Genomic DNA, 23,192 nt, shown 5'->3' with positions numbered 1-23,192 from the left:
CTAAAATCCTGCTCCCTTGGCGTGGGCTGCAGTGGGAGCACAGGGATGCTCGGGGTCAGCTCCAGTGTGGGGTGGCTGAGCTGCAAACACAGAAGCTCTGTGAGCTGAAGGAGCCTTATTGTGCTCTAGGACCACACAAAAAAGCAGAATGTGAGGGCTTGATCACACCAGGTCTCTAATTTCTTAACTTGTACAAGTTTTGAGGGGTTCAGCTCCCACTCAGAATGCCAGTACTCAGCCCTATGGGGACATCTTGAGAAAGGCTGTTTCCACCTCTAGCACGTGATTCTCTTTTCCAGAACCAAAAAGGACAAGGATTTCCACAGAGACAAGCAATGATGGCTTTGGGCAGTGACCTGAACTGCGGCAAACCACATCCAAGTTTCCCTTGTGTAATATGCTTCCTTTATTTCCTAACTGAACAACAGCTTCAACACACAGCCAAGAAAAGCAGGTGCATTCCCAGAGGCTACCAGGCAGCAGAAAGCAGACATGGGGCTGTGATCTCAGGGAAATTCTGTCCTTTTGAGAAACACATGGAAAAAGTGCACGCAGTAATTCCCTGGGAATCCTGGTCTCCCTTTTAGATAATTCACATCAGACAAGAACCTTGGGCAATTGCTTCAAGAGCAGAGAGAATAATAAAACAACCCTTCCTTCAAGAGAAGCATTGCAAGCGTCTGCTCCCAATAAACAAGTTATTCCTTAAAACAACCACTGGCACCTGCTTCTTTTTCAGTAAGTCAGAAAAAAGAGCCAGCTTTCAGGAGGTGGCCTCTGTATTTCATCACAAAAACTCCATGGCTTTCAGCCAGTTATTACAGATAAAGATCAGATCAAGACAGTCCAACCCTATCTCCAGGATCTGTTTAAGGGTTTATATTAACAGACTTGGAAACCAGCTCCCTTAATCTTCAACCAGTCATATGGACCAAACTTCAGAGGAGATAACAGTAAACACTGACACACTGTGTAGCTTCAAAAGATTTATTTTCAGTCCTTGAAGTAGACTGGTGCTGCTTTTGCTCGTAATTTTTCTCTCTGTTACAGTTTTGGTTGTCACACAAACAGTAGTAGTCAGAATGTTTTTGTTGGTTTGTTTTTTTTTAATTATTTAAAAGTGCAGCCTTTGGCAGGAACAATCAGCCTAGTAGAGTTAATCATCTGTATTTCCTTTAAAAAATGTACTTACTAAACCATGATTTAAAAAAGTTAAAAGCTGTCAAGAACATCTAAGAAAAGAGGAGGGAAAGGCCAAATACCAAACACCTGAATTCCAGAAATTGTGTATGGAACAAGAATCACCACAGTACCCAGAGCGTGGATAGCACTGTCCCAGCTCATATTCCATATTTACAGCCCTTCTTATTTTGCAGATTTGAGGGCTTATCCATCAGGGAAATGGATAGTCCCAGGGGACAAGGCTGAAACACATACAGGGAGGTCTGCAAAAATCAGAGGGACAGAGCAGCTGCCTGAGGACAGATCCTCATCTGCAACTGCTCTGGCCAGGCTCAGTTTGGTCACTCAGCTTCCTTTCACCTGGAGGTTTCACTTGCCCCAGGAATCCTGTGGGGCTGCAAAGGCATCACAGCTTGTTTCTGGACTCCATGGATGGGACAGACAATCACCTGCTCAGAGGTTATACTCCTGGTCGGGCCCAAGCTGTGATTTATTAGGAAGGGGGTCCCCAAGGTGGCATTAACCATCCTCACTTGCAGTGGCTGGTGTTGGACCCCAAGATCTGCCTCCAGGATGAGCCCCCAGAGCAGACAGAAGCTGTCCCCACTCCAACAGGCTGTGCAGGCAGATCCCTGTGTCCAAGCACATTCCCCACATGATCAGACAGATGTGGGAGCCTGATTTGCATTTTGGGGAGGTCAGGAGGGGAAGAACTAAGTCCAAAGTAGGAACAGGAGGATGGAGAAGAGAAGGCACTTATTTCTTTGCACCCATGAAGCCGCTCTCAGGGGCTTTGTCCATGTCTGGCAGCAAGGACCATTAGGAACCTGTCATGACAAGCACAGCTCTGAATCCATATGCTGGGAACAAAGTAGCTCCTCGTCTGAGAAATGCAGGAAGGAGAGGAAAATCACAGGATATTTTTTTGTTCTTTTTGGTCTGACATTACACTTGGTGCTACGGCTTCTGTCTAACAGATCAAGTTGGCTAAGGGATGCAGCAGAAAGACACGAGCTGGGGGTCTCCAGCTTCCCTTGCTGTTCCTCTAAGGCAGGTTAGTTGAAAACTAGGACTGTCCACAGTAAAGAGTAACAAAGCACAGGTAACCTCTGTTACAGACCAGCAAAGCAAACAGTGCCCATTTTACAGCCTGTCCTCTTCAAGGGAGGCTGGATATGTCTCTCTCTGGAGGTGGACCAGAAGGTTTTGGGTTGCTTTCATTGGCTTTTCCTTCAAACATCATGACCCTGCAAAACACAACAGATATTGCCAATTTAAAAAAAAAGCAAATGTATATTTATCCATCATTGGGGGTGGCATTCTCTGCTGAAAAAGAGCATCTGGCTCCCCTACAAAGAGCACTCAGATAATTAACAAAGCAGGGAAAGCCAACAGAGGGCAGTGCTGCCAGGCTGGCTTTTCCAGCAGCTACCAGGAGCGGGTTCCCAAAGTCTCTGCCGGTTTTCCTCTCAGAGCCCAGAGGATTAGCACATTTTATTTAGACAGCCACTTCCGAAATCCCCTGGGCACACACTGCATGCCAAGTGTTCCTGATGCGTAAAAGCAAATACCACTCCTGGCCCACCTTGCACATAACCACACAACAGAACATTCAGAAGCCAATACCGAGCAAGCAACAGCAATTACAGCCAGGGGAGAGAGCAAAAACAAGGAGCAAGGCACTGGCTGTAGGAATCTCAAGCATTTTGTAACCACTAGCACTGTCTTCCTCCCTGAGGACTGCAGCTACGCTGGGAATGCCAGCTGCCTCAATGGATCAAAGGGCTGTACTGCTCTTAGGATGAGTTTTACATTTCTGCTCTGGCTCTACAGGGTCCAACAGACAATGGGGTGTCTGTTAGCAAGAGAAGGGACCTGTTTGTGAAAGCTGCTGCAGTTGGGAGGAGGGATGGGAGATACAGGACAGGCTGAAGTCTGGTTCTGTGGAGAAAAAGGAGGAGCAGGCGTGTCAGAAGTCTGTGTCTTCTTGGAAGAGGAGCATCACAACAGAGACACAGCACACAGTGGGGAGAATCTGCCAGCAAACATGTCCCAGCTTAGAGAAACCATGTGAGAGGTGGGTGCAAGATCCTTCCTCCCAACCTGCCCAGAAAGCTGGCTGTGTTTCTAAAGCTGCCTTCAAAAAGGGGTAAGGAGGATGGAGAGGATCAGCTCCTATTCATGGCAGTTTCAGACACAAAAGCAGGGCCAGCCTCTGAGCTGTGAAAGGAAATGCCAGGCTTCAATGGGATGGAGATGAAGCCAAGCAAGTGTTTGGAAACCATTTGTTAGAGCAGCACTTTCAGAGCCCTGTTGAGAGGGCAGAGGGGGCCGTGGGAGGCTAGTGCTGGCAGCCTGTATCACAAAAAACCTCTCCCAGCACGAGCCAGCTGTTTTAAGCATGTGTCCCATCTCCATCTCCTGCTCATCCCTCCGAGATCAGGCAGGGATGGAGCACCCTGTGGGACACAGGAGCCAGCACTACTGGTGCTGGCAGGACCATCACTCACTCAAGTCCTGCCACCATCCACAGGGGAAGTCTGTGTCCCCAAAGCCAGCAGGATCCTCAGGGAAGAGATGGGAAGAAGTCCGGCAGTGCTGAATGCCTGCACACCCTCAGGAAAGGAGGGGGATGGCTCCCATGGAGCACGTGGGAGGAAGCCTGTGCTAACACACAGCAGGCAGCTCTGCTGGGAGCACTCGCCACTGCTCAGCCTCACCACGGGCTCGTACACCCTCTCATGGCACCCTGCAGACTCCCCTGCACAAGGATTCTCGTCTCCCTCTGTGAACACTGAGTGTGCACAGCTTCAGCTCCACCAGACAGAACAGCCTGTGCTTCCCAGCTTCCCCCCAGAGCAGCTTGGGTGCTGCTGCTCTCCCCAACTCCACCCCGGGACACTCACAGTTTCAGCACGGCAGAGCGTTTCCCAAGCATCACGTTGACAAAGTCCTGGTAGGAGATGGTGTCGCTGACCCCTCCAGTCACCTCAGAGATCATCCTCTTCAGCTCTAGGTGGGTCTTCGGAGCCCCCAGCTTCTCCATCATCCTTTTGACAGACATCAAATCTACAAGAGCAATCACTGCTGTCAAGGGGTGACCCCACTGAGCACAGGACAGGGACAGAGCCATGAGTTCCCACCTGAGACCACCTCACCCATGGACTCTGTGGCTGAGCATTAAGTTGTCGCCAAAAGCCACAAGAAGCCTTCCAGCACAGCTCACTGCCACTCTGCCCAGTACAGAGCAGCTCACTTCCCAGTTGTGCAGCTCAAGATAAAAGTACCACACACTCAGAGAAGAGGGACAACTCCAAGTGCTCCAGAGACACGTGGGGACAGTGCTCTCTAGCTCTGATTGTGGTGCCAAGAATCCCAAGGATGGGGAGGAGGGAAGCAACACCGGGGTTAAAGCTGGAGACAAACAAGCTGTGGGGAGCAGACGCCCCTGCCCATCGCCACAGGCCATTTCCTCCCATTGCAATGCTGCCTGCTGAGACCTGCGGGCCCCTTCCCTCCCGGAAGCCCTGAGTCAGGCCTCTTCATCTCCACACAGGCTTCACTTCAGCTGGAAGACTTGTGGAGGAGGGGAACGAGGCAGACGCCTCCTGGAAGGGCACAGTGCACAAGTGATTACACTTCAGTGTCAGCTCCAGGCCTGCGGGAGGCTGGAACTTTATGTAACTGGTGCTTTCTGAACCCAAAGCAGGGCTGCTCAGCTGAGCCAGACTCACACCCAAGTCCTTTGCTTCCCTCTGCTCCCTTCCTTGCAAAGCCAAGAGCTTCTCTGCACCAGAAGTGCTCATGGATTTATACAGCTCCTGCCTCAAGCCAGGCAAGCCCTAGGATTGGCCAAGTCCTGCAGCTTCCCAGCTCTGAATTCCCAGCTTCGCAGCAGAGGGCTGAGAAGAAGGCCTCAGTGGAGAAAAAGGGAGAAGGAAAAAAAAGGATTTAGAACAAAGAAGTGGAGGAGATCAACAGAACTTCAGGAGAACAGCACTAAGAAGAGCTTAGATCTTGAAATAGGCAAGGAGAGACTGAGGAAGCTGAGAGGCAGGGGCTGGAGAGCCAAGGAAGCCCCTGGCTGGCAATCAAGATCCAAGCAAGGCTGGACATAAGAAAAGCCCACAAGTTTTCCTCCTCAACACCATGAAGAGTGAAGCTGCAGATTCAGCAGCAGACAGAAAGTGGCTCTTCCAGCCCAGCATCCCTCAAAATCACTCACCAATTTCACCTTGGTTGTTCAGGTCAAACTCCATGTATTTCTCTGGAAGAGACACAGAATTAAGTTAGCAGGACTCTAGAGCAGGGGGTGTGCAGGGCTTTGGAGCACTGCCTGCTTACAGCACTGAAATAAAGCATTTGGTGATAAGATTGATATACTGCTGAATGCTAAGTTCAGAGGGGGAGACCATCTCAAGGCCTGGTTTTAGCACCCTTATCTCAACTCTAGGGCTCTAGAGTTAAGTTCTCTGTAATTGTGGCTGCTCTTCATTTAAGCTGAAGGAAAACACTGGCATGAGAACAAGGTATCAGCTGGCTAGGAACAGCGCTAAAAGGTTTCCAGCCAGAAAAACAAAGCTCTGGAACAGGCTCCCAGAAGGAGTAGCAAGGAAAACAAACCCCTGAGCACTCCCTTGATCGGATTAGAAGGGGGATTAAATGACGCAGTTGCCTGCAATAATGAGGGACAGACTCCACAGTGCTCCCGTCACTGTGCTCCCTCCCAGAGCAGCACCTGCCAGCAGAGATGCTCAAGGACCACATCAAGAGGATGAAGCCAAGAACATGCCTGGGCACAGTGATGCTGGAGCAGGTTGTTTGCCCTTCCAGCCTGCTGTCAAACACTGCTGACTTGAGCAACTCCAGTATTGTCAGAGAGAGGCAGAGCCTGCTCCAGAAGGTCTGGTTAGCTTTGCAGGACAAAAACTTGCATGCTGTAACAGGCAGAGCATTGATTTGAGTTAGAAAATTCAGGACTTCAGTCCTGTGTAGTTTCTGCCCTTTGAAGTGGCACACCTGAGCTCCTACACACCCCCCACCCCTTGATAGCTGTTCCCCATTTAGACTTTAAGCTCTTCAGGCAAGGATTTGTCTTACAGACCATACAGCTCCCAGCACCACAGGGGGCCCCCCTCACCTCAGCTCTACTAAATGGAAAGAGCAAGATGCCTGCTGGCACCATCCACCCATGCTGAGCTGGAGAAATCACCCTGCAGTGAGCACTCGCTCCCCACAACAGCCTTGGAGGACTCAAATTAACCAAGCCCTTCCAGGCTGCTCCTTTGCCCCAGCAAGGAAAATGGAAAAGACCTTTTGCCTCTGCTCCAGGGACACCAGCAGGCATATGAGCATGAACACAGAAGTGGCAGGCTAATTTAAGGAGCCAAAGGAAAGAGTGGTTATTTCACACATCAGAGTCTTCCCAGGACCTGTGCTTCCAAAGGAAATTGTTGGGTTAATTGGACTAATGGGCAGGAGGCAAAGGCTTGGGTCTCAGCCCATGGATTACTGCTGCCATGAGCTGACCAGGACAGAATACTGTGGACAGGAAATACCATGTACAAACCAAAGCTATTCATGCTCCAGGCTAGAGTAAATGTCTCCCATCAAGCAACTAATCCTGGAAGAAATAGGACTGTAACACACATGTTTAGGGGCCAGAGTGATGCTTGGTGTGGGACTGCCTCTCCCCACACTCTGCCTCACCAGAATGACCTTGTGCATTTTAACTGCCACCTCCCTCACCAGGGTCAGGCACCTCTGCCATGCCTGGGGCACAAACCCTGCTCTGCCACATCCATGCCCAGCCCATGTTTTCTTTTCTTCTGAGCTGACACTTAGCCAACAGTCCAGGGAACAGAGGCAGTTTTACATCAGCCTCAGCTCACACATTCATGTTTCCCTCCCACCCCAGCAGCAGGGATACAGTGGGGCAAAAACCATGCATGCTCCCTCCCTCACAAATACATTTACACAAACACTGCATGGGGGCTCCATCTTTGCCTCCCCCAGGCTGGGAGGGGGAAGTGGGAAGGACAGCAGAGAAGAAATATTCCCCCCATCATCACACAATGAGCTGATTGTTGGGGGAGCTGGAGGAGGCCTTGGAGAGAGGGACAGGCCACGGAGACAAACTCACGAGGCAGCAGGAAGAGATGCCAAAGGCTCTCGTTACAGGGAATTCTGCGCCTGTGACCTACAGTTGCAATGTTTGAAGAGCCCCAATTGTGATGGGAAAAAATAATGCGGGGCTGCAGCCAAAAGCCAAAGCTACACAAAAGGCAACACAAAGAGATCGGGGAGCACAGGAGGCTCCTCTGTGCCCAGCAGTGTAAGGGATCACAAAACGCCAGCCAGCTTCTTCCTCGCTGGATTGCAAAGCCAAAATTCAAAGGGAAATAGCAGACAATGTCTGAAATGGAAGCAAGGTTAGGTTTTATTTGGTTAGAGCCAGGCTGAGCACAAGCCTCGAGGCAGTGTGACGCAGGCATGTTTTCCCAACTGCCTTCAGCCACTGCTTGGAAAGAAAGTGGGTACACCAGAATAACCCTGCCAGATCTTGTCCTGTAACCAGTCTGGGGACAATCTCCAAAAGACTCCAGGCTTTTGAGCTGCTTGTCTATCCCCCATCCCAGAAAAAGGCCCACACCTAAGCCCTAGATCTGCTGGCCCACTGGAGTCAGGCTTTGGACAGAACTAGATAAATCAGTGCTGTGTTCCCTCTGCTGCCAGGGGGCTGGGAAAGGACTAAAGAAACTTTTGGAGAGAGAAGGTCCCCAGTTCCTCCAGAAAGCAGCTGATACTTCTGCTTTGCAGAATGAGGCCCTCCTACTTCTTGGGGAAAAAAAACCCAAAGGGATCCAACTATTGCATGGTCCATTATGCCAGCTAGCTTGCTGGGTCACTAGACAGAAACCATCCTCCTTTGCTGCTCCCCAGGGTTTTGCCCACGCAGCAGGTTTTGTAGTAACAGCAGCTGCCAGGCAGGATGTCTGTAGGGTGACAAGTCCCTGCCCTGCAAGCAGGAGAAGCACAAAGGCTTGGGTGGAAAACACCTCTCCAGAGAGTTTCACCAAGTCCCACAAGCAAGGGGGAAGGCATCCATCCCAGCTCAGTCACTTTTATTTGGCAGAGAATCTCAGGCTGGTGAGATCCAAGTGCTGAGGAAAATAATCTGGTTCAGAGCAAACAGTAAGGCTCAAAGGACAGGGCGACCCTCCAGTTCTCACCTTTGAACACTGCCAACTTCTCCTCCAGGTCTTTTTCATTACTGAACTTTGGGTCACAGAGAAACTCCTAAAACAGAAAAAAAATATATCCTCAAGGTTAAAGATGCAAAGGAAAACACCCTAAAGGGCACCTCCAAAGGCAGCATTAGCCAGAAGACTCACACAATTCCCAGAGAGTCACAGCTGAGCAACAGCACTGGGAGACTTGAAAATGGGCTGAATCCCTCCACGCCTTGTCATTAACATTCCAGTGCAAGGGGAATCCCTCTGATGTCTCAAATTTCCCACCAGCAGCTTGAGGGAGGACTGGACCCCACCTGGCTTTGGAATAACTGCATGAAAACCCCTGTTGTTGCTCACCCAAGGTTTCAGCTCCCCACATCTCTGCTTAAGCACACTTAGCATGTGGATTGGGCACTTATTTCCAGCAAGGGCTCCTAGTCCTTGCAAAAAGCACTCTTATCTCAGATTTCAAACTCTTAGATAAACTCAGAGGGGTTGCAAATAGAGCAGGCAAAGTTTGCAGAATGTCATATGCCCAAGAGGACGGGTATTTTGGGCTTAGGAATTCTTATTCCAAATATCCATTTTTCCCCTCTACCCTGCTCAGGCTGGAAAGAAAGCCCTGAATCACTTCTGGTCACTTGTCCCTAGCCCCACCTCAAAAACCTTCAGATACCCAAGAGAACAGACCACAGCATGCACAGCCAGCTCTTCTGCTGTGCCCTGCCAGCAACACTCCCCACAGCTGTGAGCAGCAGGGTCTTGCTCCTGTCCCTGCCCTCCCACACCGCCCAGCTCCAGCCCAGCCCAGCTTCATGACTCGATCTGTGTTCAGCAACAACACCACATTCTTCAGGGTAGAAATCATTAACATCTGCACAGCTTAAGCATGGCCTGTCCAGGACAAACCCCTGGAGGGGTTAGTGGATGGAGGGTTGAGGCTGTTCCCTACTCTGGGAATGTGTTCCTCACCACTGCTCCCCATGCTGGTGGGGAAGGCAGGAGTGGGTCACCAAGAGCCTTGTGTGCTGATCACTGATGGCCGTCCTAATCCTGCTCCTGTGCTCTGGGTCCCACACACCTGGAGCTCTCCCTGCTTCCTCACTGGGACAGGGGAGCTTGGACTGCTCAGGGAACCCTCAAACCTTCACTGCCAGTTAGCCAGTGCTATGACAAGTCTTTTCCCTGCAGCTGAACTAGGGTTTTTTAGGAAGCCCACTAGGACAGAAGTGACTACCAACCCCTCCTCCCACCCCAGAAACTCCAGACGGGACACCAGAAACCATGGCCACAAAACCAGTGTGACACTGGCTTCCCTCATCACTATGATCACCAACTCAAATGGAGAGCTGTGGTGAAAAACAACATTTCCAGTTCCCTCTTTCACTCTCCTTTGCAAACTCAGTTTCACTTAGCTCACTTATTTCTACCCAGGGGTATCATTTACCAGCCCAACACAAAGGGCCCAATTCAGCTTCGAGACCTGCGCCCAGGCAGCAGCAAGAGTCACCAGAGACCAGAGTAGTGTTACCTGCTGCCATCACCACTGAACAGCCTCTGGAGAAGGCAAACATCACCAAAAGCCAAAACAGAGCCAAAACACCTCCTGGCCACTAGGTCACAGCTTCATTCCTGTCCTGCAGGAGCAGCAAGCAGCTTCCACCTCCCAGCAGGATGGGGGACGTGAGGGCAGAGCACAGCATCTCTCTGGGAGCAAGAAGCAGCACAGAAATGGTGAAGACTGAAGGGAATGCATCCATACGTGATGGCTGAGGGACACATGCCCAGGAGGCCACCAGCCCCTGGCAGCGTGGCACAAGAGCAGCACAGGTGACACTGCACACAGGATTAGGACTCAGTTCCCTTGTGTTTCAACTGGAGGGGGGCTGGAGAGCCCACCAGCACCACAGCTCTGCTCCAGGTGCAAGGAAGCAACAAGGGGCTGTATTTGAAAGGCATTCCACTCTCCACATTGTGTGTGAGCTGAGCTGTGACTGTGATAAGGAAAACACTCACAATGGCACACAGGAATTCAGTCCCCAGGGCCTGTGACTCAAACTCAGCGTGGCTGAAAGTTCCTCCTAAAGCCCGACTGAAGTTCCTCCTAGAGCCCTTTGCTAAAGTTCCCATTTTAAGGAGCATGTTCTATTAATAAGAACTGCTTTAAAAGCCTCTCCCCCGCTCCTGCCCTGAACAGCCTTTCTTGAGCTGTTGAGAGACTTTTCTAAGCCAATAAACTCAGTCAGACAAGTCCCAGCTACCTGCAACACAACCTGAGCAAAGCCAGGTCCATCCTCATTCCCCAAAAAGGTGACTCCAACTGGCAGGCCAAGCTCTCACTGGGATGTTTAAGTGCTGAATGCCAGCCACCCTGGCTGCAGGGGCTGGGAAGGGCTGAGGGATGCTCATGGGAGAAGAAGGCACCTGCTCTCTAACAGGCTGAATTCCTTCCCCGCAGCCCAGCGCATTAGAAGGTAAAACAAGGTTGAAACTAATCTGTGCTGGATTAGACCTTGCCACCTTGATGCACGAGGCTGGACAATGTGATTGCATTGCCTGAAAAGAGGGGAACGACCAAGAGGGGAGCCCAGAAGAGTAGTTCAGGCTGGAAGAGAGAAGCTAGCACTAGGACTCTGCTATCCTTCAGCAGCACATGTGCACGCAGTCTCCTGCCTGCCAGACCCATATCCCAGAGAGAGCTCTGGGGTAGAAACCAGCCAGGAAAACAGGGCTGGAGGGAGCTAAGTGTTAGGATGAGACAATGAGATTAAGCCTGATAGGAATTTGGCCTGATAGGTTTTATTAGGAGCACTTGACTGTTTTACAGCCTTAGGGCTCTTCAGTGCTGGGGAAACCCCCTCCTTGGCTCCAGCCACAGTATCAGCCCAAGTTTCTGTATCAGCTGTTTGTCAGGGAGGTGTGATGCTGTTTGCTGCACTCCCCCATTGCCACATAGAGCTGGCAAAGCACAGCAGCGTGGGGGTTGCTGCCCAGAGCACAATGGCTTCTGAAGATCCATGGGCATGTGCCACCCGTGCTATCTGCAGCTTGGTTTTGAGCTGCTCAAACCCCATCTCGTAGTGCTGAGCCAGCACACAGGGCAGCAAGGATGCAAACAAGCAGCTCTGTCAGTGGGAAGTCACGAAGCTGTTTCATTTTTGCCACCCAAACCTCAGCCAAAGAAAAGGCCAGAAGTGATGTCAGCTTAGGAGAGAGATAGGAAACCTGTCCCCTGCGTGGGAACAGCCCCGAGCCTCGGGACACAGCAGTGGCACACCCCCAGCATCCCAGGAAACACAGCTTCCCAGACTCAGTCCTACAGCTCCTACCAGCTTAAGGATCATGTATCCACCTTGTGCCTGTGTGATGCTGGAGGATGGCTCTGGAGAAGCAGAAAACTGCAGCAGTAGGTACACCACAGTCCCTTGAGCCTCAGCGTAAGGGCCAACACCACCTTGGCTAGGGGAGCTATGTTAGACCCAGCCACACACCTTGGTGTGCTGTGTCTGCCTTCCAGCAGCAGGTTACAAAGGCTCCATTTTAACCAAGTGCTCTTATTCTACACCTTATGCCATGACATCTCTTTTTCCACTCTGATTCTGCAGCACATCCTAATTTCTAGTTAATTGAGTAATTTCTAATTACTTAATTCCCTCTCCAGTGACCTAAACTTCACCTCTACTGTCTCAGTGGAGGAACATATTGCTACTTTTCAGAGCTTAGTCAGTGTGAGGGCAAGGTGAACCCATCTCCTCCAGGCTCTCATCTTGCACAGCAATTTGATTTCTGCACTTGTAACACCAAGGTGTCACTTACTAAAGGAGCACCTAAGTGCTAGAAATCCCAGCACTGTTTGCTTCAAGGTTAAAACCTTCTTTTCACCCTCAGAATTGCTCTTAGCTGGGAGGGATGCCAACAGAACTGCCCCCACAGCCATGCCAAGCGAGGGACAGGGTAAGCCTGGAGCTTGGGGGAGAGAACCTTGCCTGACCCTGGCATGAAGGGCACGAAGCCCAGCGCACTTTGCACTAATCCAGGAGGTTCCATTCCCCCTGCCCGAGGCTTGTGGGACGCCCAACCATCCTGGGCAACCCATTCACCCGCTGTAACGAAAAGCAAGGAAGGCTGGAGTTCGCTCTGAGCAGCAGAAACTTCTCATTCCGGGAAGAAAAAGTTGAAGCGCTTGATACAGCAGAGGGGAGGTTGAAATACACCAGGAGAACAATAGTCCCCATTCTTGCCGGAGCACGTTCCCAAAGGGAATTTCATAGCAGTCAGCCCCCGGGCGCCCACCAGCCCGCTCGGACCTGCCGATGTGCGATGCACGGGGAGGAAAGAGCCGCCTGAGAGGGCAATACCAGGGGATGGAGAGCGACCCCTGCAGAAACCCCGCTCTCTCCCCCGGCCGGATCCCCTCCCCAAAGGGGTTTGGGCAGAGGGGTCGCCAGCTCCTCCCGCGCCCACGGCCCCCCTCCTCCTCTTCCTCTTGCCCCGCCCGCCCCGCCGCAGCCCCCTCCCCATTCCCCATTCCCCACTCCCCACGGGGTCGGCTCGGGAGGCGGCCCCGGCCCCACCTTGTTGATCTCCTCCAGCCGCCCGTCCTGCGGGGCTCTCCGCAGCCCCCCGCCGCTCGGCCGGCGCGGAGCCGCCATCGCACCGAGCCACCCCGCGCCCGCCGCCGCCTTAAATAGGGGCGGGCAGGGCCGGGCCGGGCCCTCCGCCCCCCGCCCTTAACCCATTCCCCGCCCCAGCGGGCGGTGGCGGAGCCCGCATCGCCCCGCGCCGGGCGGGCAGCGAGGTACCCGCGGTGGGCTCGAGTGCCCGAGCACCGGGGGAGGCACCGCCGCCTCTGGGCTTCCCGCAGGAGAGAAGGGACCGGCTCCCTCTGCCCGCCGGGCGCGACTCCGGGACACGCGGATCGCTGCGGAGCTGCCCTGGGAGCGGCATTGCCCCGCCGGTACCGGCGGCACAGGGACAGGGGCGGGATGGTACAGCCGCCTCCAGGCGCTGGATTAACCCTGGAATGCGAGCAGCGGGAAAATGGATGGGCCGAGGCACAGTCCCGGCCGAGGTGATGTCCCGGCCATGCGTGTCCCGGCCAGGGTCGCACGCCCCCGCGGTGTCAGCCTGACACCTTATGTTAAAATCATGTATTAACGCGGGGTTTAGTGGGAATCTTCAGACATTTGCCCCTCACCACCCCAAATGCAGCTGCATCTCAACCCCTGCTCTTTAAAAGCAGCAAACTCAGGTACAGTGTGCTCTCCTGCTGCCACACACCCTGGACGGAGAGCTGTGTGTTATATTAAGAATTTTTAATGGATACAGCTCTAGGCAGGTGGGACCAGCTAAAAACACAGAGTTCCAGGGGGAGCAGGAGGCAGTGTGAACCACATCTTCAGCAGCAGGCACACAGCAGAGGCTTGACATTTCTGTAAGAGCAGCAAATTTGTGTGTTCACTGGAGATGTATAATTGTCCTCCCAGAGAGACAGTAAGTGGCCACGGCTCCCTGCCTCTGGCCAAGCCGGATCACGCTGTGCTCTCACTGTTCCATGGTTTTACTTTCCCAGAGCTGTCCTTGGGCAGCAGCAGGGGAGCCCCTGCCACCACACCCCCACAGCACTGCAGCTCTGGCACCCCACTCCTTGGGCAGCTTTTGTGCAGAATTAGAAGGACGATGCTTTGTTCACAGTAGGAGAATCCTGTGTTCCTTCCAGGCCACTGGAACCACCAGAGATGTTGCTGGGGGAGTTCAGCATCGATGGCAGCAATTTTACATAAATTACACAAGACTTTAGCAAACCTGATTTGCAGCACTGTGAGCAGAAAAAACATAGGTACAACCGGTTAAAAAATGAAGCAAGCTCCAGCCTGGGGACTCGTTTCTGGTCTCATGGGAATGACTTCAGCTACCTGGAGTCACAGCACAGCCAGCACAAGGTGGGCTGAGCCAGGACCTGGCTTGTCCTGCAGCCCAGCCCACACGGGACCACAGAGGAGCATAAATGCCTTTCCTTTAAAGGCAATACAGCCAGTGACCTCTGCCACCCTGTGGGAGTGACACAGGCAGGAGAGGGTGTCCAGCTGTTCCCCATCCAGTCCACAATGGCTGCACAGCCTGCTGCCATCAGCCAGCTCCTCTCCAGTGGGGCTCGTGGGGCTGTGGGTGCTGCTGCTCTGACACCTCTCTTGACTGCGTGTCTGCCACACAGCCCCTGGGACTGGTGGCAATTGCCTGTTTTGTAGCCATGCCTGGTGACATTCAGTGAGCCAAGCAGAGCTGGCTGTGGCCTTGTCTTACCCTGGAGCAAGGGAACAGCAAGACCTGAGCTCCTCTCCTACTGAAGCAGGCTGAGGATGTCCCACCTGTCTTCCAGGAGCTGGGTGAGGACCCATCTTTGTTTTGTTTCTGCTCATTAATTTATCCCTCCCTGCTGTGAACTCCCTTCCCTTGGGAAGCAGGCAAGCTGTGTGCCCTCCGGCGAGCAGCTCTCTGCCTGGCTTCACCAGGATTCCTCTCTGCACCTCTGTGACCACAGCCCATGAGCATGACACTGCAGGGTGCTGTGCAGCAGGACCAGCTTCCAGCACGTGTGAGAGCCTCTCTCTTCTCCTGGGGCAGGAGGGAGTGCCAGGCAGTACAGCTTGGGTACATTGCATACTTGGTAAGCTGTCCCTGCCCGGTGCACCGTGCTGCGATGGGAAAGGAGGGATGGAGGGGATCTGTGAGGATTCTTTGTTCACTCTACAGTGAGAGACCAACCCTGGAATGGTGCCATATCCTGCACAGAAACATCAGTGCCCCTGGTAGGTGGGTGTCCCCCCATCCCAAGGACAGAGGTGGCGGCTGGGGTCATGCTGCAGAGTGCTCGAGATGCAGAGCCTGAACGGGTGTGGAGAAGGACCTGGGGTGTGATACTGTACGGAGTGCAGTGAGCTGTACTGCAGTGCACTGGGAGGGATTGATGCTGGTGAATGCAGTGTCCTTCCCTCTGCCATTCCCTGTGCAGGGTAGGCACAGAGGACATGTGGCAGCAGCCAGCGACCTGTCACTTTGAGCAGCTCTCAGGGAGGCTCCGCAAAATGTCCTCCAAGTTCTGCTTGTCGGCCCGGATCTCAGCCAAGTCGCTCTCAAATGCTTGGATCTTCTCCTGCTGCCGTGCTGCCTCCTGCTGCAGCCGGCTGAGCTGGCTGGCCAGGGGACCCGGCGTGGCCAGGCGCAGCCACAGCTGCTCCAGCTGCAGCCTCCCCGCGCTCAGCACTGCCTCCACCTCCATGTCCTGCTCCAGGTTACCTGGGCAAGGAGAGAGAGGACATGGATGAGAGCAGAGAAGTGGACAGGAGATGTTCTGGTTGTACTCTGTGGCACCAGGCAAACTATAGGGAGTGGGTGCAGCGGGGCATGGAGGCTTTGCAGCTTCTCACTGATCACAGACAAGCAAACAGAGCTGTGGCTCCAGGCAGGGCCTGAGCACTCCTCATTTTTACAAATGGGTCATGGTTTCCAGCCTTTTGCAAAATTTCTTGGATGCAAGAGTCCTGGAATGCTCAGAAATAAACCCACGTGATAAAAACAGGAGGAGCTGGAGCAAAACCAACCAGCAACAAGGAGCAAACCCAGTCAAGCACAGCCCTCAGTTCCAAAGGGGCTTTACCAGCCTTGCTCCCCCTGAGGATCCCAAGGGAGATCCCAGAGCAGACATGAGCACACACATTCAGCAAGCCCCAATTAATGCTTCATGAGCGTTTTCCTCAATACATGACCCTTAAAGAAGCCTTGCTGAGACCAGGGATGATCTCAGCTAAAGAGCACCCAGCTCAGCCTGGATGGCCATCAAGCAGGAGTACCAGTGAGCAGGAGAGCCCTGGCCCCCGAGAGCCCAGCCCTCTCTCTGGAACCTGCACCCCATTTCCCCCCAGGTCTCACCTAGGCTGCTCAGCAGGTTGTTCAGGGTCTCGATGTCTGACATGAGTGAGCCTCTGGCTTCCTGGAGACTTTTTGCCATCTCACTCACCTCTGACCCCACCTTCCAACAGAGACAGACACCCAGATCAGGGACACCACTGACCCTTGGCTGGATGCTAGAGGACATCCCAGGAACATCCCCAAGGTGTTGTCCCTACAGTGGAGCTCCCAAGCCAGCTTGTTCCCTCTGCTTTGGGCTGTGGGCAAAGCTGCTTCCATGCTCTGGAGGACACAGCCTGCCCAAGGGAACACAACTGACCTGCTGTGCCTCCTCCAGGTCTCCCTTGAGCTTCTCAGCCATGTGCTCCTGTCGGGAGAGCTCCCACTGGGTCTCATTGGCACGCGTGACAAGCTGGCTGGCGTGTTTGAGGGCCTGTTTGCTCTCCTGCAGCACAGCCTGTGCCCTCTGCAAGGGACAGAGATGGGAACAGTCACCTGGGGACACACAGCCCTGCCTGCAGCAGCCTGGGCTCTGCAGGTGATGGCTGCCAGCCTGGCCATGCCCAGCAGCTCCACCCCAATCCCTCAGCTCAGACCTTGGCACTCTCCTCAGAGAGTTGCTCAGCCTCCCCAGCTGTCCTCTGGGCTGTGGTGGAGATGGACAGGGAGTTTCCCAGTGTCTTCTCTGCCTGTTTAATCTTCCTCTGAGCATCCACCACCACTCTGTCCCGCACAGTGGCCATCCTCCTCCTCAGGGCAGCCTGACTCCTCCGATGCCCCAGCACCTTCTTCATGCCTATGGGAGCAATCTGGCCATCACCAAACTGTCCACTTCTCCCCTTGTCACCTGGTGAGAGCCAAGTTGTGGCTGGAGATGCTCTCACTGGTGCCTTTTACCTTCCAAGCTGGCCAGGAGGGACTCGGCATCGGAGAGAACAGCTTTTCCTCGGGAGACAGCCATGGTGGCCATGTCATGGGCAGCGCCAGCCTGGTCCTGCAGCTGGGAGAGGAGAAGAGAAGAGGAATGAGGCTGGGCAGCTGGGAAATGTGGGATTCAGCCTGCTCCCGTTTGGCAGGTAAGCTCCTAGGGACATCTGGGAGCCCAAGGGAAGATGTCTCCCAAAAGATCCTCTCCCAGCTCCCTGGCTGCAGGCGTGGTCCCTGCAGTTGCTGGAGCAGCAGGGATGGGGCTCCCCATTCCTGTGAGCAGCAATTACCTGCTTGAAGCCACGAGCCCTTTGCAGCTCCAGGTGCAATCCAGCTGCCAGTGTGTGGGATGCCTCCACAGCCTGCTGAGCCAGCGGCTCCTGGGCTGCTGCTGCCTGCTGCAGCACTGCCAGCTCCTGTGCCAGGTCTGCAGCCTGCATTGGCAGCACCTGCTGCAGGATCAGTGTGCCAAAGGCTCAGTGAGATCATCTCCCAGCTCGGGAGGCAGCACTGGTAAAGCAGGAGGTAGGAATGCCAGCAGGAGCTGTAGGTTGGGTGCTGCTCACCTGCCCCAGAGCAGCCACCTGCAAAAGTCTCTCAGCCAGGTCAGCGTGTGCCTGTTCCACGGCTGCCAAAGCTCTCCTGGCCTGCACTGCCACCTCTGCCATGCCAGCACCCAGCTCCTCCTGTGCCCGCTGGATTTCCTCATACCTACACAGACAGGACACTGCTGTCAGCTGGGGCCCTCTGGTCCCTTGAAGGATGAAGAGGACAACTTGGCCCTGGACGTGGATGTAGCAGGAAATTCTGGGGGCTTTTCCTGAACCCTCTCAGCACACAGCACCCTGTCCCTCTGCTTTACAGCGCTGTGGTGCAATGAGCACTTGGCAGGGTGCTCAGCGTGCGCCTGTTGGGCAGGTGCCAAATCTCTGTGACTGAGCCCTGTAACAGGGACCTGGCCAGAGGAAAGGGGCTGTGGTGCCCTGCCAGCCCTCACCCAGCCTCCAGCTCGTCCTGCACGTGCTGTGTGGTATTCCTCTCCAGCAGGTTCTGCAGGAGCTCGGAGCTGGTGTTGGAGGCACGCAGTGCTCTCCTGACCATGGCCTCCACCTGTGCCATGGACTCCTTGTGGCTGCAGGGACAAGGACACCCAGACAGAGGAAATCAGGATTGGCCTTCTGGCAAAGGAGCGCCCCCTGCACCCCCAGCTGGGCTGACAGCTTCCTCTGCCTGTTCAAATCTTACCTCTTGGACAGAGCCTGAGCCTCCAGTGCCCAGTGGCTCCAGTTTGTGGGCTGCCATGGGATTTCCTGGGGAATTTCCTTGGAATGCAAACAGCAGCACTGAGACCCTGGCAGGGAGCAGGCACCCCTGGACCCTGCCAGCCCTGCACCACCAAGAACCTCCCAAAGGGCCAGAGCAAGGAAAATATCTCCTCTTGACTCAGCTGCAAGGAGGGCTATACCCACGTGGACCCCAGGCTTTCCCACTCACCCACTCTGCTGGTCACATCCCACCCCAACAGTCCTGGGAGGCACATCCCAGTGCCCCCCAGGATTGCCACCACCCCCCTCAGGAGCCCAGGGCCACTGAGAGCCCCCACCGTGGTGGCCAGGGTGTCTGCAGCATGCAGGATCTCCTGCTGGGCCGACTGCAGCGCGGCCCCGATCTCCGAGAGCAGGGTGCAGGTCTTGGGGGGTCCACGGTCAGAGCATCTGGTGGCCTGGCTGGCATTGGTGAGACGGCCTTGTGCAGTGTTCAGTGCCCCTGCCAGCTGCCCCACCTGCACCAAGAGGGTGGCCCAGGCACCTGTGGGCAGCACAAGCATCTCGTTGCCCATGGGGTTGCTCAGGGCTCCCTGCTTTCCTGTGGAGCTGCCCCATGCCCCAGCCCCTGCCTAACATTTACTAATGAAAGGGGAGTACAGTCCCTCTGGGTGCTCAGGGGGCACCCAGGAATTCAGCACCCAAAGGGTACCCCTGTGTTGGTTCTCAGCCCCCAGTAATGCCCATCACTGCCTGCTCCAAGACCTCAGTGATGTCAGCATCCCTGCAGTGCTCTGTCCTCCCAAAAAGGCATGTCCCCTCCACTGCCCTCCCCCCAAGGTCACACCACACTGAGGCCAGCACCCACCTGGGATCTCCTTGCACCCCTCCAGCATGTCACAGCACCCTGAGGGAGCAGAGGGTGAAATAGGTGGAAGGAGGGAGAGTCCCCTGTACCTCTCAGGAGGTGTGGGCTGGGCAGCCCATCTCCACGGGGTGCATCTCCCAGCATGGCAGACTGGCCCGGGCGGGCATCACAGCCTGGCTTCTGCAGCCATTCCTCCATCTCCTGCAGCCTGGCCTTCAGGCGGTCAGCCTGCGGGCAGGACAGGAGGGACATGGGGGGACACTGAGGCACTGCGGGGGGGGGGGGGGTGCTGTGCCTGCCTCAGCAGTGCACAGGCTGTACCTCGTCCTTCACCAGCCCGTAGCAGGCAGGACACTGCTGGCAGCGGGAGCTCCGTGGCTCAAGGAAGAAGTTGGCCTGGCAACGGTCACACTTGTAGCCCACGAAGCCAGGGTGGCAGAGGCAGGTGCTGTTCTCGTGGCACTGCGGGGTGATGGAGCCCAGTGGGGAGCAGTTGCAGGCTGCAGTGGTGGCAGAAAGACATCACACTGTGGCTGCCATCCCTGCTTTAGGGACAAAGATGCAGTGCCCATTCCCATTACCTCGGCAGCCCCTGGCAGAGAAGCCAAAGAAGCCGTGCTGGCATCGGTCACATTTCTTCCCCGTGACACCTGGTTGGCAGGAGCACTGCCCCGTCAGCACGTGGCACTCATTGTCCCGTGACCCTGTTGGGTGGCACTCACAGCTGGCATGAGAAGTGGAGGGTCATGAGCAGGCAATCAATGCAGAGAGCAGAGCTGGGAACATGGAGCCGCTGCTGTCCCCTGGCAGCCCCGTGCTGTGCCCCACATACCTCTTGCACCCCACGGTGGGCTCCAGGCCGTAGTAGCCAGGCTGGCATTGCCCGCAGGCTCTGCCTGTCACATGTGGGAGGCAGCGGCACTGGCCCGTGCCAGGATCACAGCCCTCCAGCCTCGGGTCTGAGCCACTGGGGTTGCAATCACAAGCTATGGGAGACAAAATAACCCTTAAACTCCAGCATGGGGCTGGGGCGTTGGACTGCAGGAATGGTGCACTGGGGCTGAGCTCCTGACATCGTGGAGAGAGAGGCACGTTCCCCCATCAGCCAGGGCTCCAAAGAGCCCCTGCAGGCCAGAGTATCTGGGGAAGGATGGCAGTGGAGCAAGAGGGCAAAGGGGAACGTGTGGGGGTAACCTGGACCATCCATCAGGCCCTCAACCTGCTGGGCCTCCCCTTCCACCCTCTGCCCTCACTGCTGGGAGCATTTTGGCTGCAAGTGAGCTGTCCCCGGGGGCTGTACGTACGTGCACACTTCCCAGCAGGGCTGGGAGCCAGCGCATCCCCGTAGAAGCCCGGCCGACACCTCTCGCAGTGGTCGCCCATTGTGTTGTAGAGGCAGCGCAGGCATCGGCCGGACACGGGGTCGCAGTTCCCCACGGCATTGAGATCCACGTTCCCGTGGCACTGGCAGGGCTCACAGGGATGCACGGGGCCTCTCCGCCCCAGGGGGTCCCCGAAAAACCCGTCATCACAGAGCTCACAGCGTTTTCCTGGGGAAGGTGGAACGGTGGGGAGGATCCAGCCGTGCCGACGCTGCCCGCAGCCCCTGTGCCCACCCAGCCCCAGCCTCACCTCTCTGCCCCGGGGGGCAGTGGGTGCAGACCACCTCCCCGCTGCTGGGCACCTCGGTGCAGGGCGAGCGGCCGGGGCAGGGGCAGGGCTTGCAGTCGTCAGAGCGCCCTACGAAGGGGTTGCCGTAAAAGCCGGGGCTGCAGCGCTCGCAGGAGGGACCCTCTGTGTTGTGCAAGCACTGGCAGTGCCCTGCGGGGAGGAAAACGGAGCTCAGGGTCCGCGAAAACCCTACCCCGAATAACAGCAGGGACTGCGGGAGGGATGGAGAGCCCAGCGCTGAGCGCAGCAAGAGGGATGGGCAGCTCCAAGAGAGGGGTCGCACTTCTCCAACCACTACTCGGGACATTTTCCCTCCTTGCCCTGTCTTTGGTCGAGGGAGAAGGTTTTGGAGAGGACACGGAGGCCGCAGCGATGCAGGGACGAGGCAGCGCTGGCACAGACAGCACCGCCGATGTGTGCAGAGGCTGCCGGCGCCTGCCGTAATCCACAACACATTTCTGAGCGTCGAGGCTCGTCCTTTCCAGCCCGGCTTGGAAAACACGAGCAGCCGGCCCGGCACCCACCGGGGAGCATCTCCTCTAGAGCGAGCCGAGCCGGTGAGTCAGCCTTCCGAAATCGGCTGTGAGGAGGAGAGGGAGGAAGAGGAGGAAGAGTGCTCAAGGAACCCCCCACCTCCAGGCAGATGCTCTGCTTCACTGGAGAGAGAGGAGTCGGGAGGAGGATTTCCCCCCTGTTTTGTGGGGTCGGGTCATACCAGGAAGGCTGCGCAGGAGGGGGTGTTATTCCACCTTCCCCACATCCAGGCAGAGTCAGACGATGGAAAATAAAGAAAAAGCGGGTGGCAGGAAGAAGTGGAAAAATAAACTAAAGGAAGTGCGCAGGCTGGCAGCGCCCAGGCCGGAACATCAAAAGTCTGGCCCCATCCCTGGGGATTGTGCGGTCGGTGGCGCCAGCCCCACTCTGCGGGATGAGGGCGGGTTTGCGGAGCTGCTGCCGTGTGTTGGTGGGCAGGGCAGGGGCATTCGCCGAGCACTCTGCCCTCTCCATCCCTGCCGCACATCATTATTACTCCCCACTGAGGAGAGCCAGCCACTGAGGGGTTGAGCTGGCAGAACAAGAGCTGGCTCCTCTGTGTTTTCCTGCTTTTTTCTTTGTTTCTCTGCTCAGGTTAACCCTCAGTTTGCAGACTCCAGAGCTGCCCCCAGTCCTGCTCCTCTCATCAAGCAGTGATGCTACCTGTGAGACCCAGGCTCGCAAAACCCTCTCTGCTGCCCTAACCCCTGCTTCCCTACTCCCCTGAGCACCAGCACCCTTCCCTTCTCCTTAAAGGTCATGAAGTACCATGAAAAATGCTCCTCTAATTATAAATTACCACCATTATTGCACTTCATTAATAATCTCTATCTTTGCAGCTATGAACCCTGTCCCTAGAACCACCCAAGCAATTCAACTTGCAAATTTTGGGAACCACAACCTCACCAGTGGTTCCCAGCTTCCCTCAGAACAAGCAAAGGCACGGATTTGCCACCCACGCATGGAGCAGCAGGTGAGTAGCGGGGCCGGGGGGTGCACACCTGTGAGGGGGTGGCAGTCCCCGTGCTGGTTGCAGGTGCAGGGCACGCAGCTGACGAAGGGGCCGCCAAATGGGATCTCCCTCTTGAATCCAGGTGCGCAGGACTGGCAGAACTGCCCGCTGTATCCCATGGGACACGTGCACTCCTCCACCCAGCCCGCCCGCGGGCCTGGCCCGGGGCGAGCAGATGTGAGCTGGACCTCGCTCAGGGACAACCTGCCTGTGAGAGGGGAGAGAGGGGTGGGAATGGGATGCTGCATCCCCTGCTCTGCTCTGAAATGCTCCAGACAGGCACAGGAGACCCCAAAATACCTCCTTGAGAGCCCGGGGGTGTTCACAGAGAGGAGAAGCCCCCTACAATAGCTCTCATCCTCGAGAGCCTGATGCTGCTTCGATGTCTCCAGCCCCACCCCAGCCTGGTCCCCACGGGGATGTTCTGTGGAGCCACCCACCTCTCCCGGGGCCGCGGCTCACGCGGAGGCGGAGGGAGGTCAGGTTGGAGAGCAGGCGCTGGAAGCTGAAGGCCGACAGCAAAGGCTCTGCACCTTCCTCTGCCTCGTGCAGCCTGTTGGAGAGGGAGTGGGAGAGGCAGGACAGGGCCA

At 55.5% G+C, this 23,192-nt stretch overlaps 2 protein-coding genes across 4 annotated transcripts in view; both read right to left on the bottom strand.

The window, feature by feature from the left end:
• Nucleotides 1-971: 971 nt before the first annotated feature.
• On the bottom strand, nucleotides 972-13,146 carry AIF1L (allograft inflammatory factor 1 like). Its single transcript, XM_038156570.1, has 5 exons — nucleotides 12,992-13,146; nucleotides 8,415-8,481; nucleotides 5,408-5,449; nucleotides 4,089-4,251; nucleotides 972-2,429 (listed from the first exon to the last, which is right to left on the bottom strand). Exons 1-5 carry the CDS (start codon nucleotides 13,067-13,069, stop codon nucleotides 2,342-2,344), a joined length of 438 nt encoding a protein of 145 aa, XP_038012498.1. The 5' UTR covers nucleotides 13,070-13,146; the 3' UTR covers nucleotides 972-2,341.
• A 571-nt stretch (nucleotides 13,147-13,717) lies between these two features.
• Nucleotides 13,718-23,192, bottom strand: part of LAMC3 (laminin subunit gamma 3) — a 20,785-nt gene continuing 11,310 nt past the window's right edge. The window contains exons 11-29 of one of the 3 annotated variants that reach the window (XM_038156501.1): nucleotides 23,043-23,155; nucleotides 22,592-22,810; nucleotides 21,018-21,206; nucleotides 20,690-20,935; nucleotides 20,218-20,371; nucleotides 19,967-20,109; nucleotides 19,707-19,885; nucleotides 19,475-19,613; nucleotides 18,856-19,061; nucleotides 18,498-18,574; nucleotides 18,250-18,384; nucleotides 17,819-17,963; nucleotides 17,543-17,704; nucleotides 17,223-17,325; nucleotides 16,922-17,121; nucleotides 16,645-16,791; nucleotides 16,347-16,446; nucleotides 15,466-15,713; nucleotides 13,718-14,235 (exon numbers count right to left, since the gene is read on the bottom strand). In XM_038156501.1, coding sequence (XP_038012429.1) covers nucleotides 15,469-15,713; nucleotides 16,347-16,446; nucleotides 16,645-16,791; nucleotides 16,922-17,121; nucleotides 17,223-17,325; nucleotides 17,543-17,704; nucleotides 17,819-17,963; nucleotides 18,250-18,384; nucleotides 18,498-18,574; nucleotides 18,856-19,061; nucleotides 19,475-19,613; nucleotides 19,707-19,885; nucleotides 19,967-20,109; nucleotides 20,218-20,371; nucleotides 20,690-20,935; nucleotides 21,018-21,206; nucleotides 22,592-22,810; nucleotides 23,043-23,155 — 2,902 coding nt within the window. In that variant the 3' untranslated portion in view covers nucleotides 13,718-14,235; nucleotides 15,466-15,468. Of the gene's footprint in view, nucleotides 15,714-16,346; nucleotides 16,447-16,644; nucleotides 16,792-16,921; nucleotides 17,122-17,222; nucleotides 17,326-17,542; nucleotides 17,705-17,818; nucleotides 17,964-18,249; nucleotides 18,385-18,497; nucleotides 18,575-18,855; nucleotides 19,062-19,474; nucleotides 19,614-19,706; nucleotides 19,886-19,966; nucleotides 20,110-20,217; nucleotides 20,372-20,689; nucleotides 20,936-21,017; nucleotides 21,207-22,591; nucleotides 22,811-23,042; nucleotides 23,156-23,192 lie in introns of all 3 variants that reach the window. The other 2 variants (XM_038156503.1, XM_038156502.1) reach the window with 2 other exon arrangements.

Source organism: Motacilla alba, chromosome 17 (assembly GCF_015832195.1).
Source record: "Motacilla alba alba isolate MOTALB_02 chromosome 17, Motacilla_alba_V1.0_pri, whole genome shotgun sequence".
In the NCBI taxonomy this organism is placed as follows: domain Eukaryota; kingdom Metazoa; phylum Chordata; class Aves; order Passeriformes; family Motacillidae; genus Motacilla; species Motacilla alba.
Note: the sequence above shows the minus strand (reverse complement) of the source record. Positions and strands in the feature narration are given on the sequence as shown.

What these genes read in the sequence shown, in the direction of transcription:
- AIF1L (XM_038156570.1), bottom strand. Translation starts at nt 13,069, where the DNA reads ATGGCGGCTCCGCGCCGGCCGAGCGGCGGGGGGCTGCGGAGAGCCCCG. An exon ending in GGCTGGAGGAGATCAACAAG is followed by an intron (nt 8,482 to 12,991) that starts GTGGGGCCGGGG and finishes TTTCTGTTTTAG; the next exon opens with GAGTTTCTCTGTGACCCAAA. An exon ending in GAACAACCAAGGTGAAATTG is followed by an intron (nt 4,252 to 5,407) that starts GTGAGTGATTTT and finishes TTGCTCTTGTAG; the next exon opens with ATTTGATGTCTGTCAAAAGG.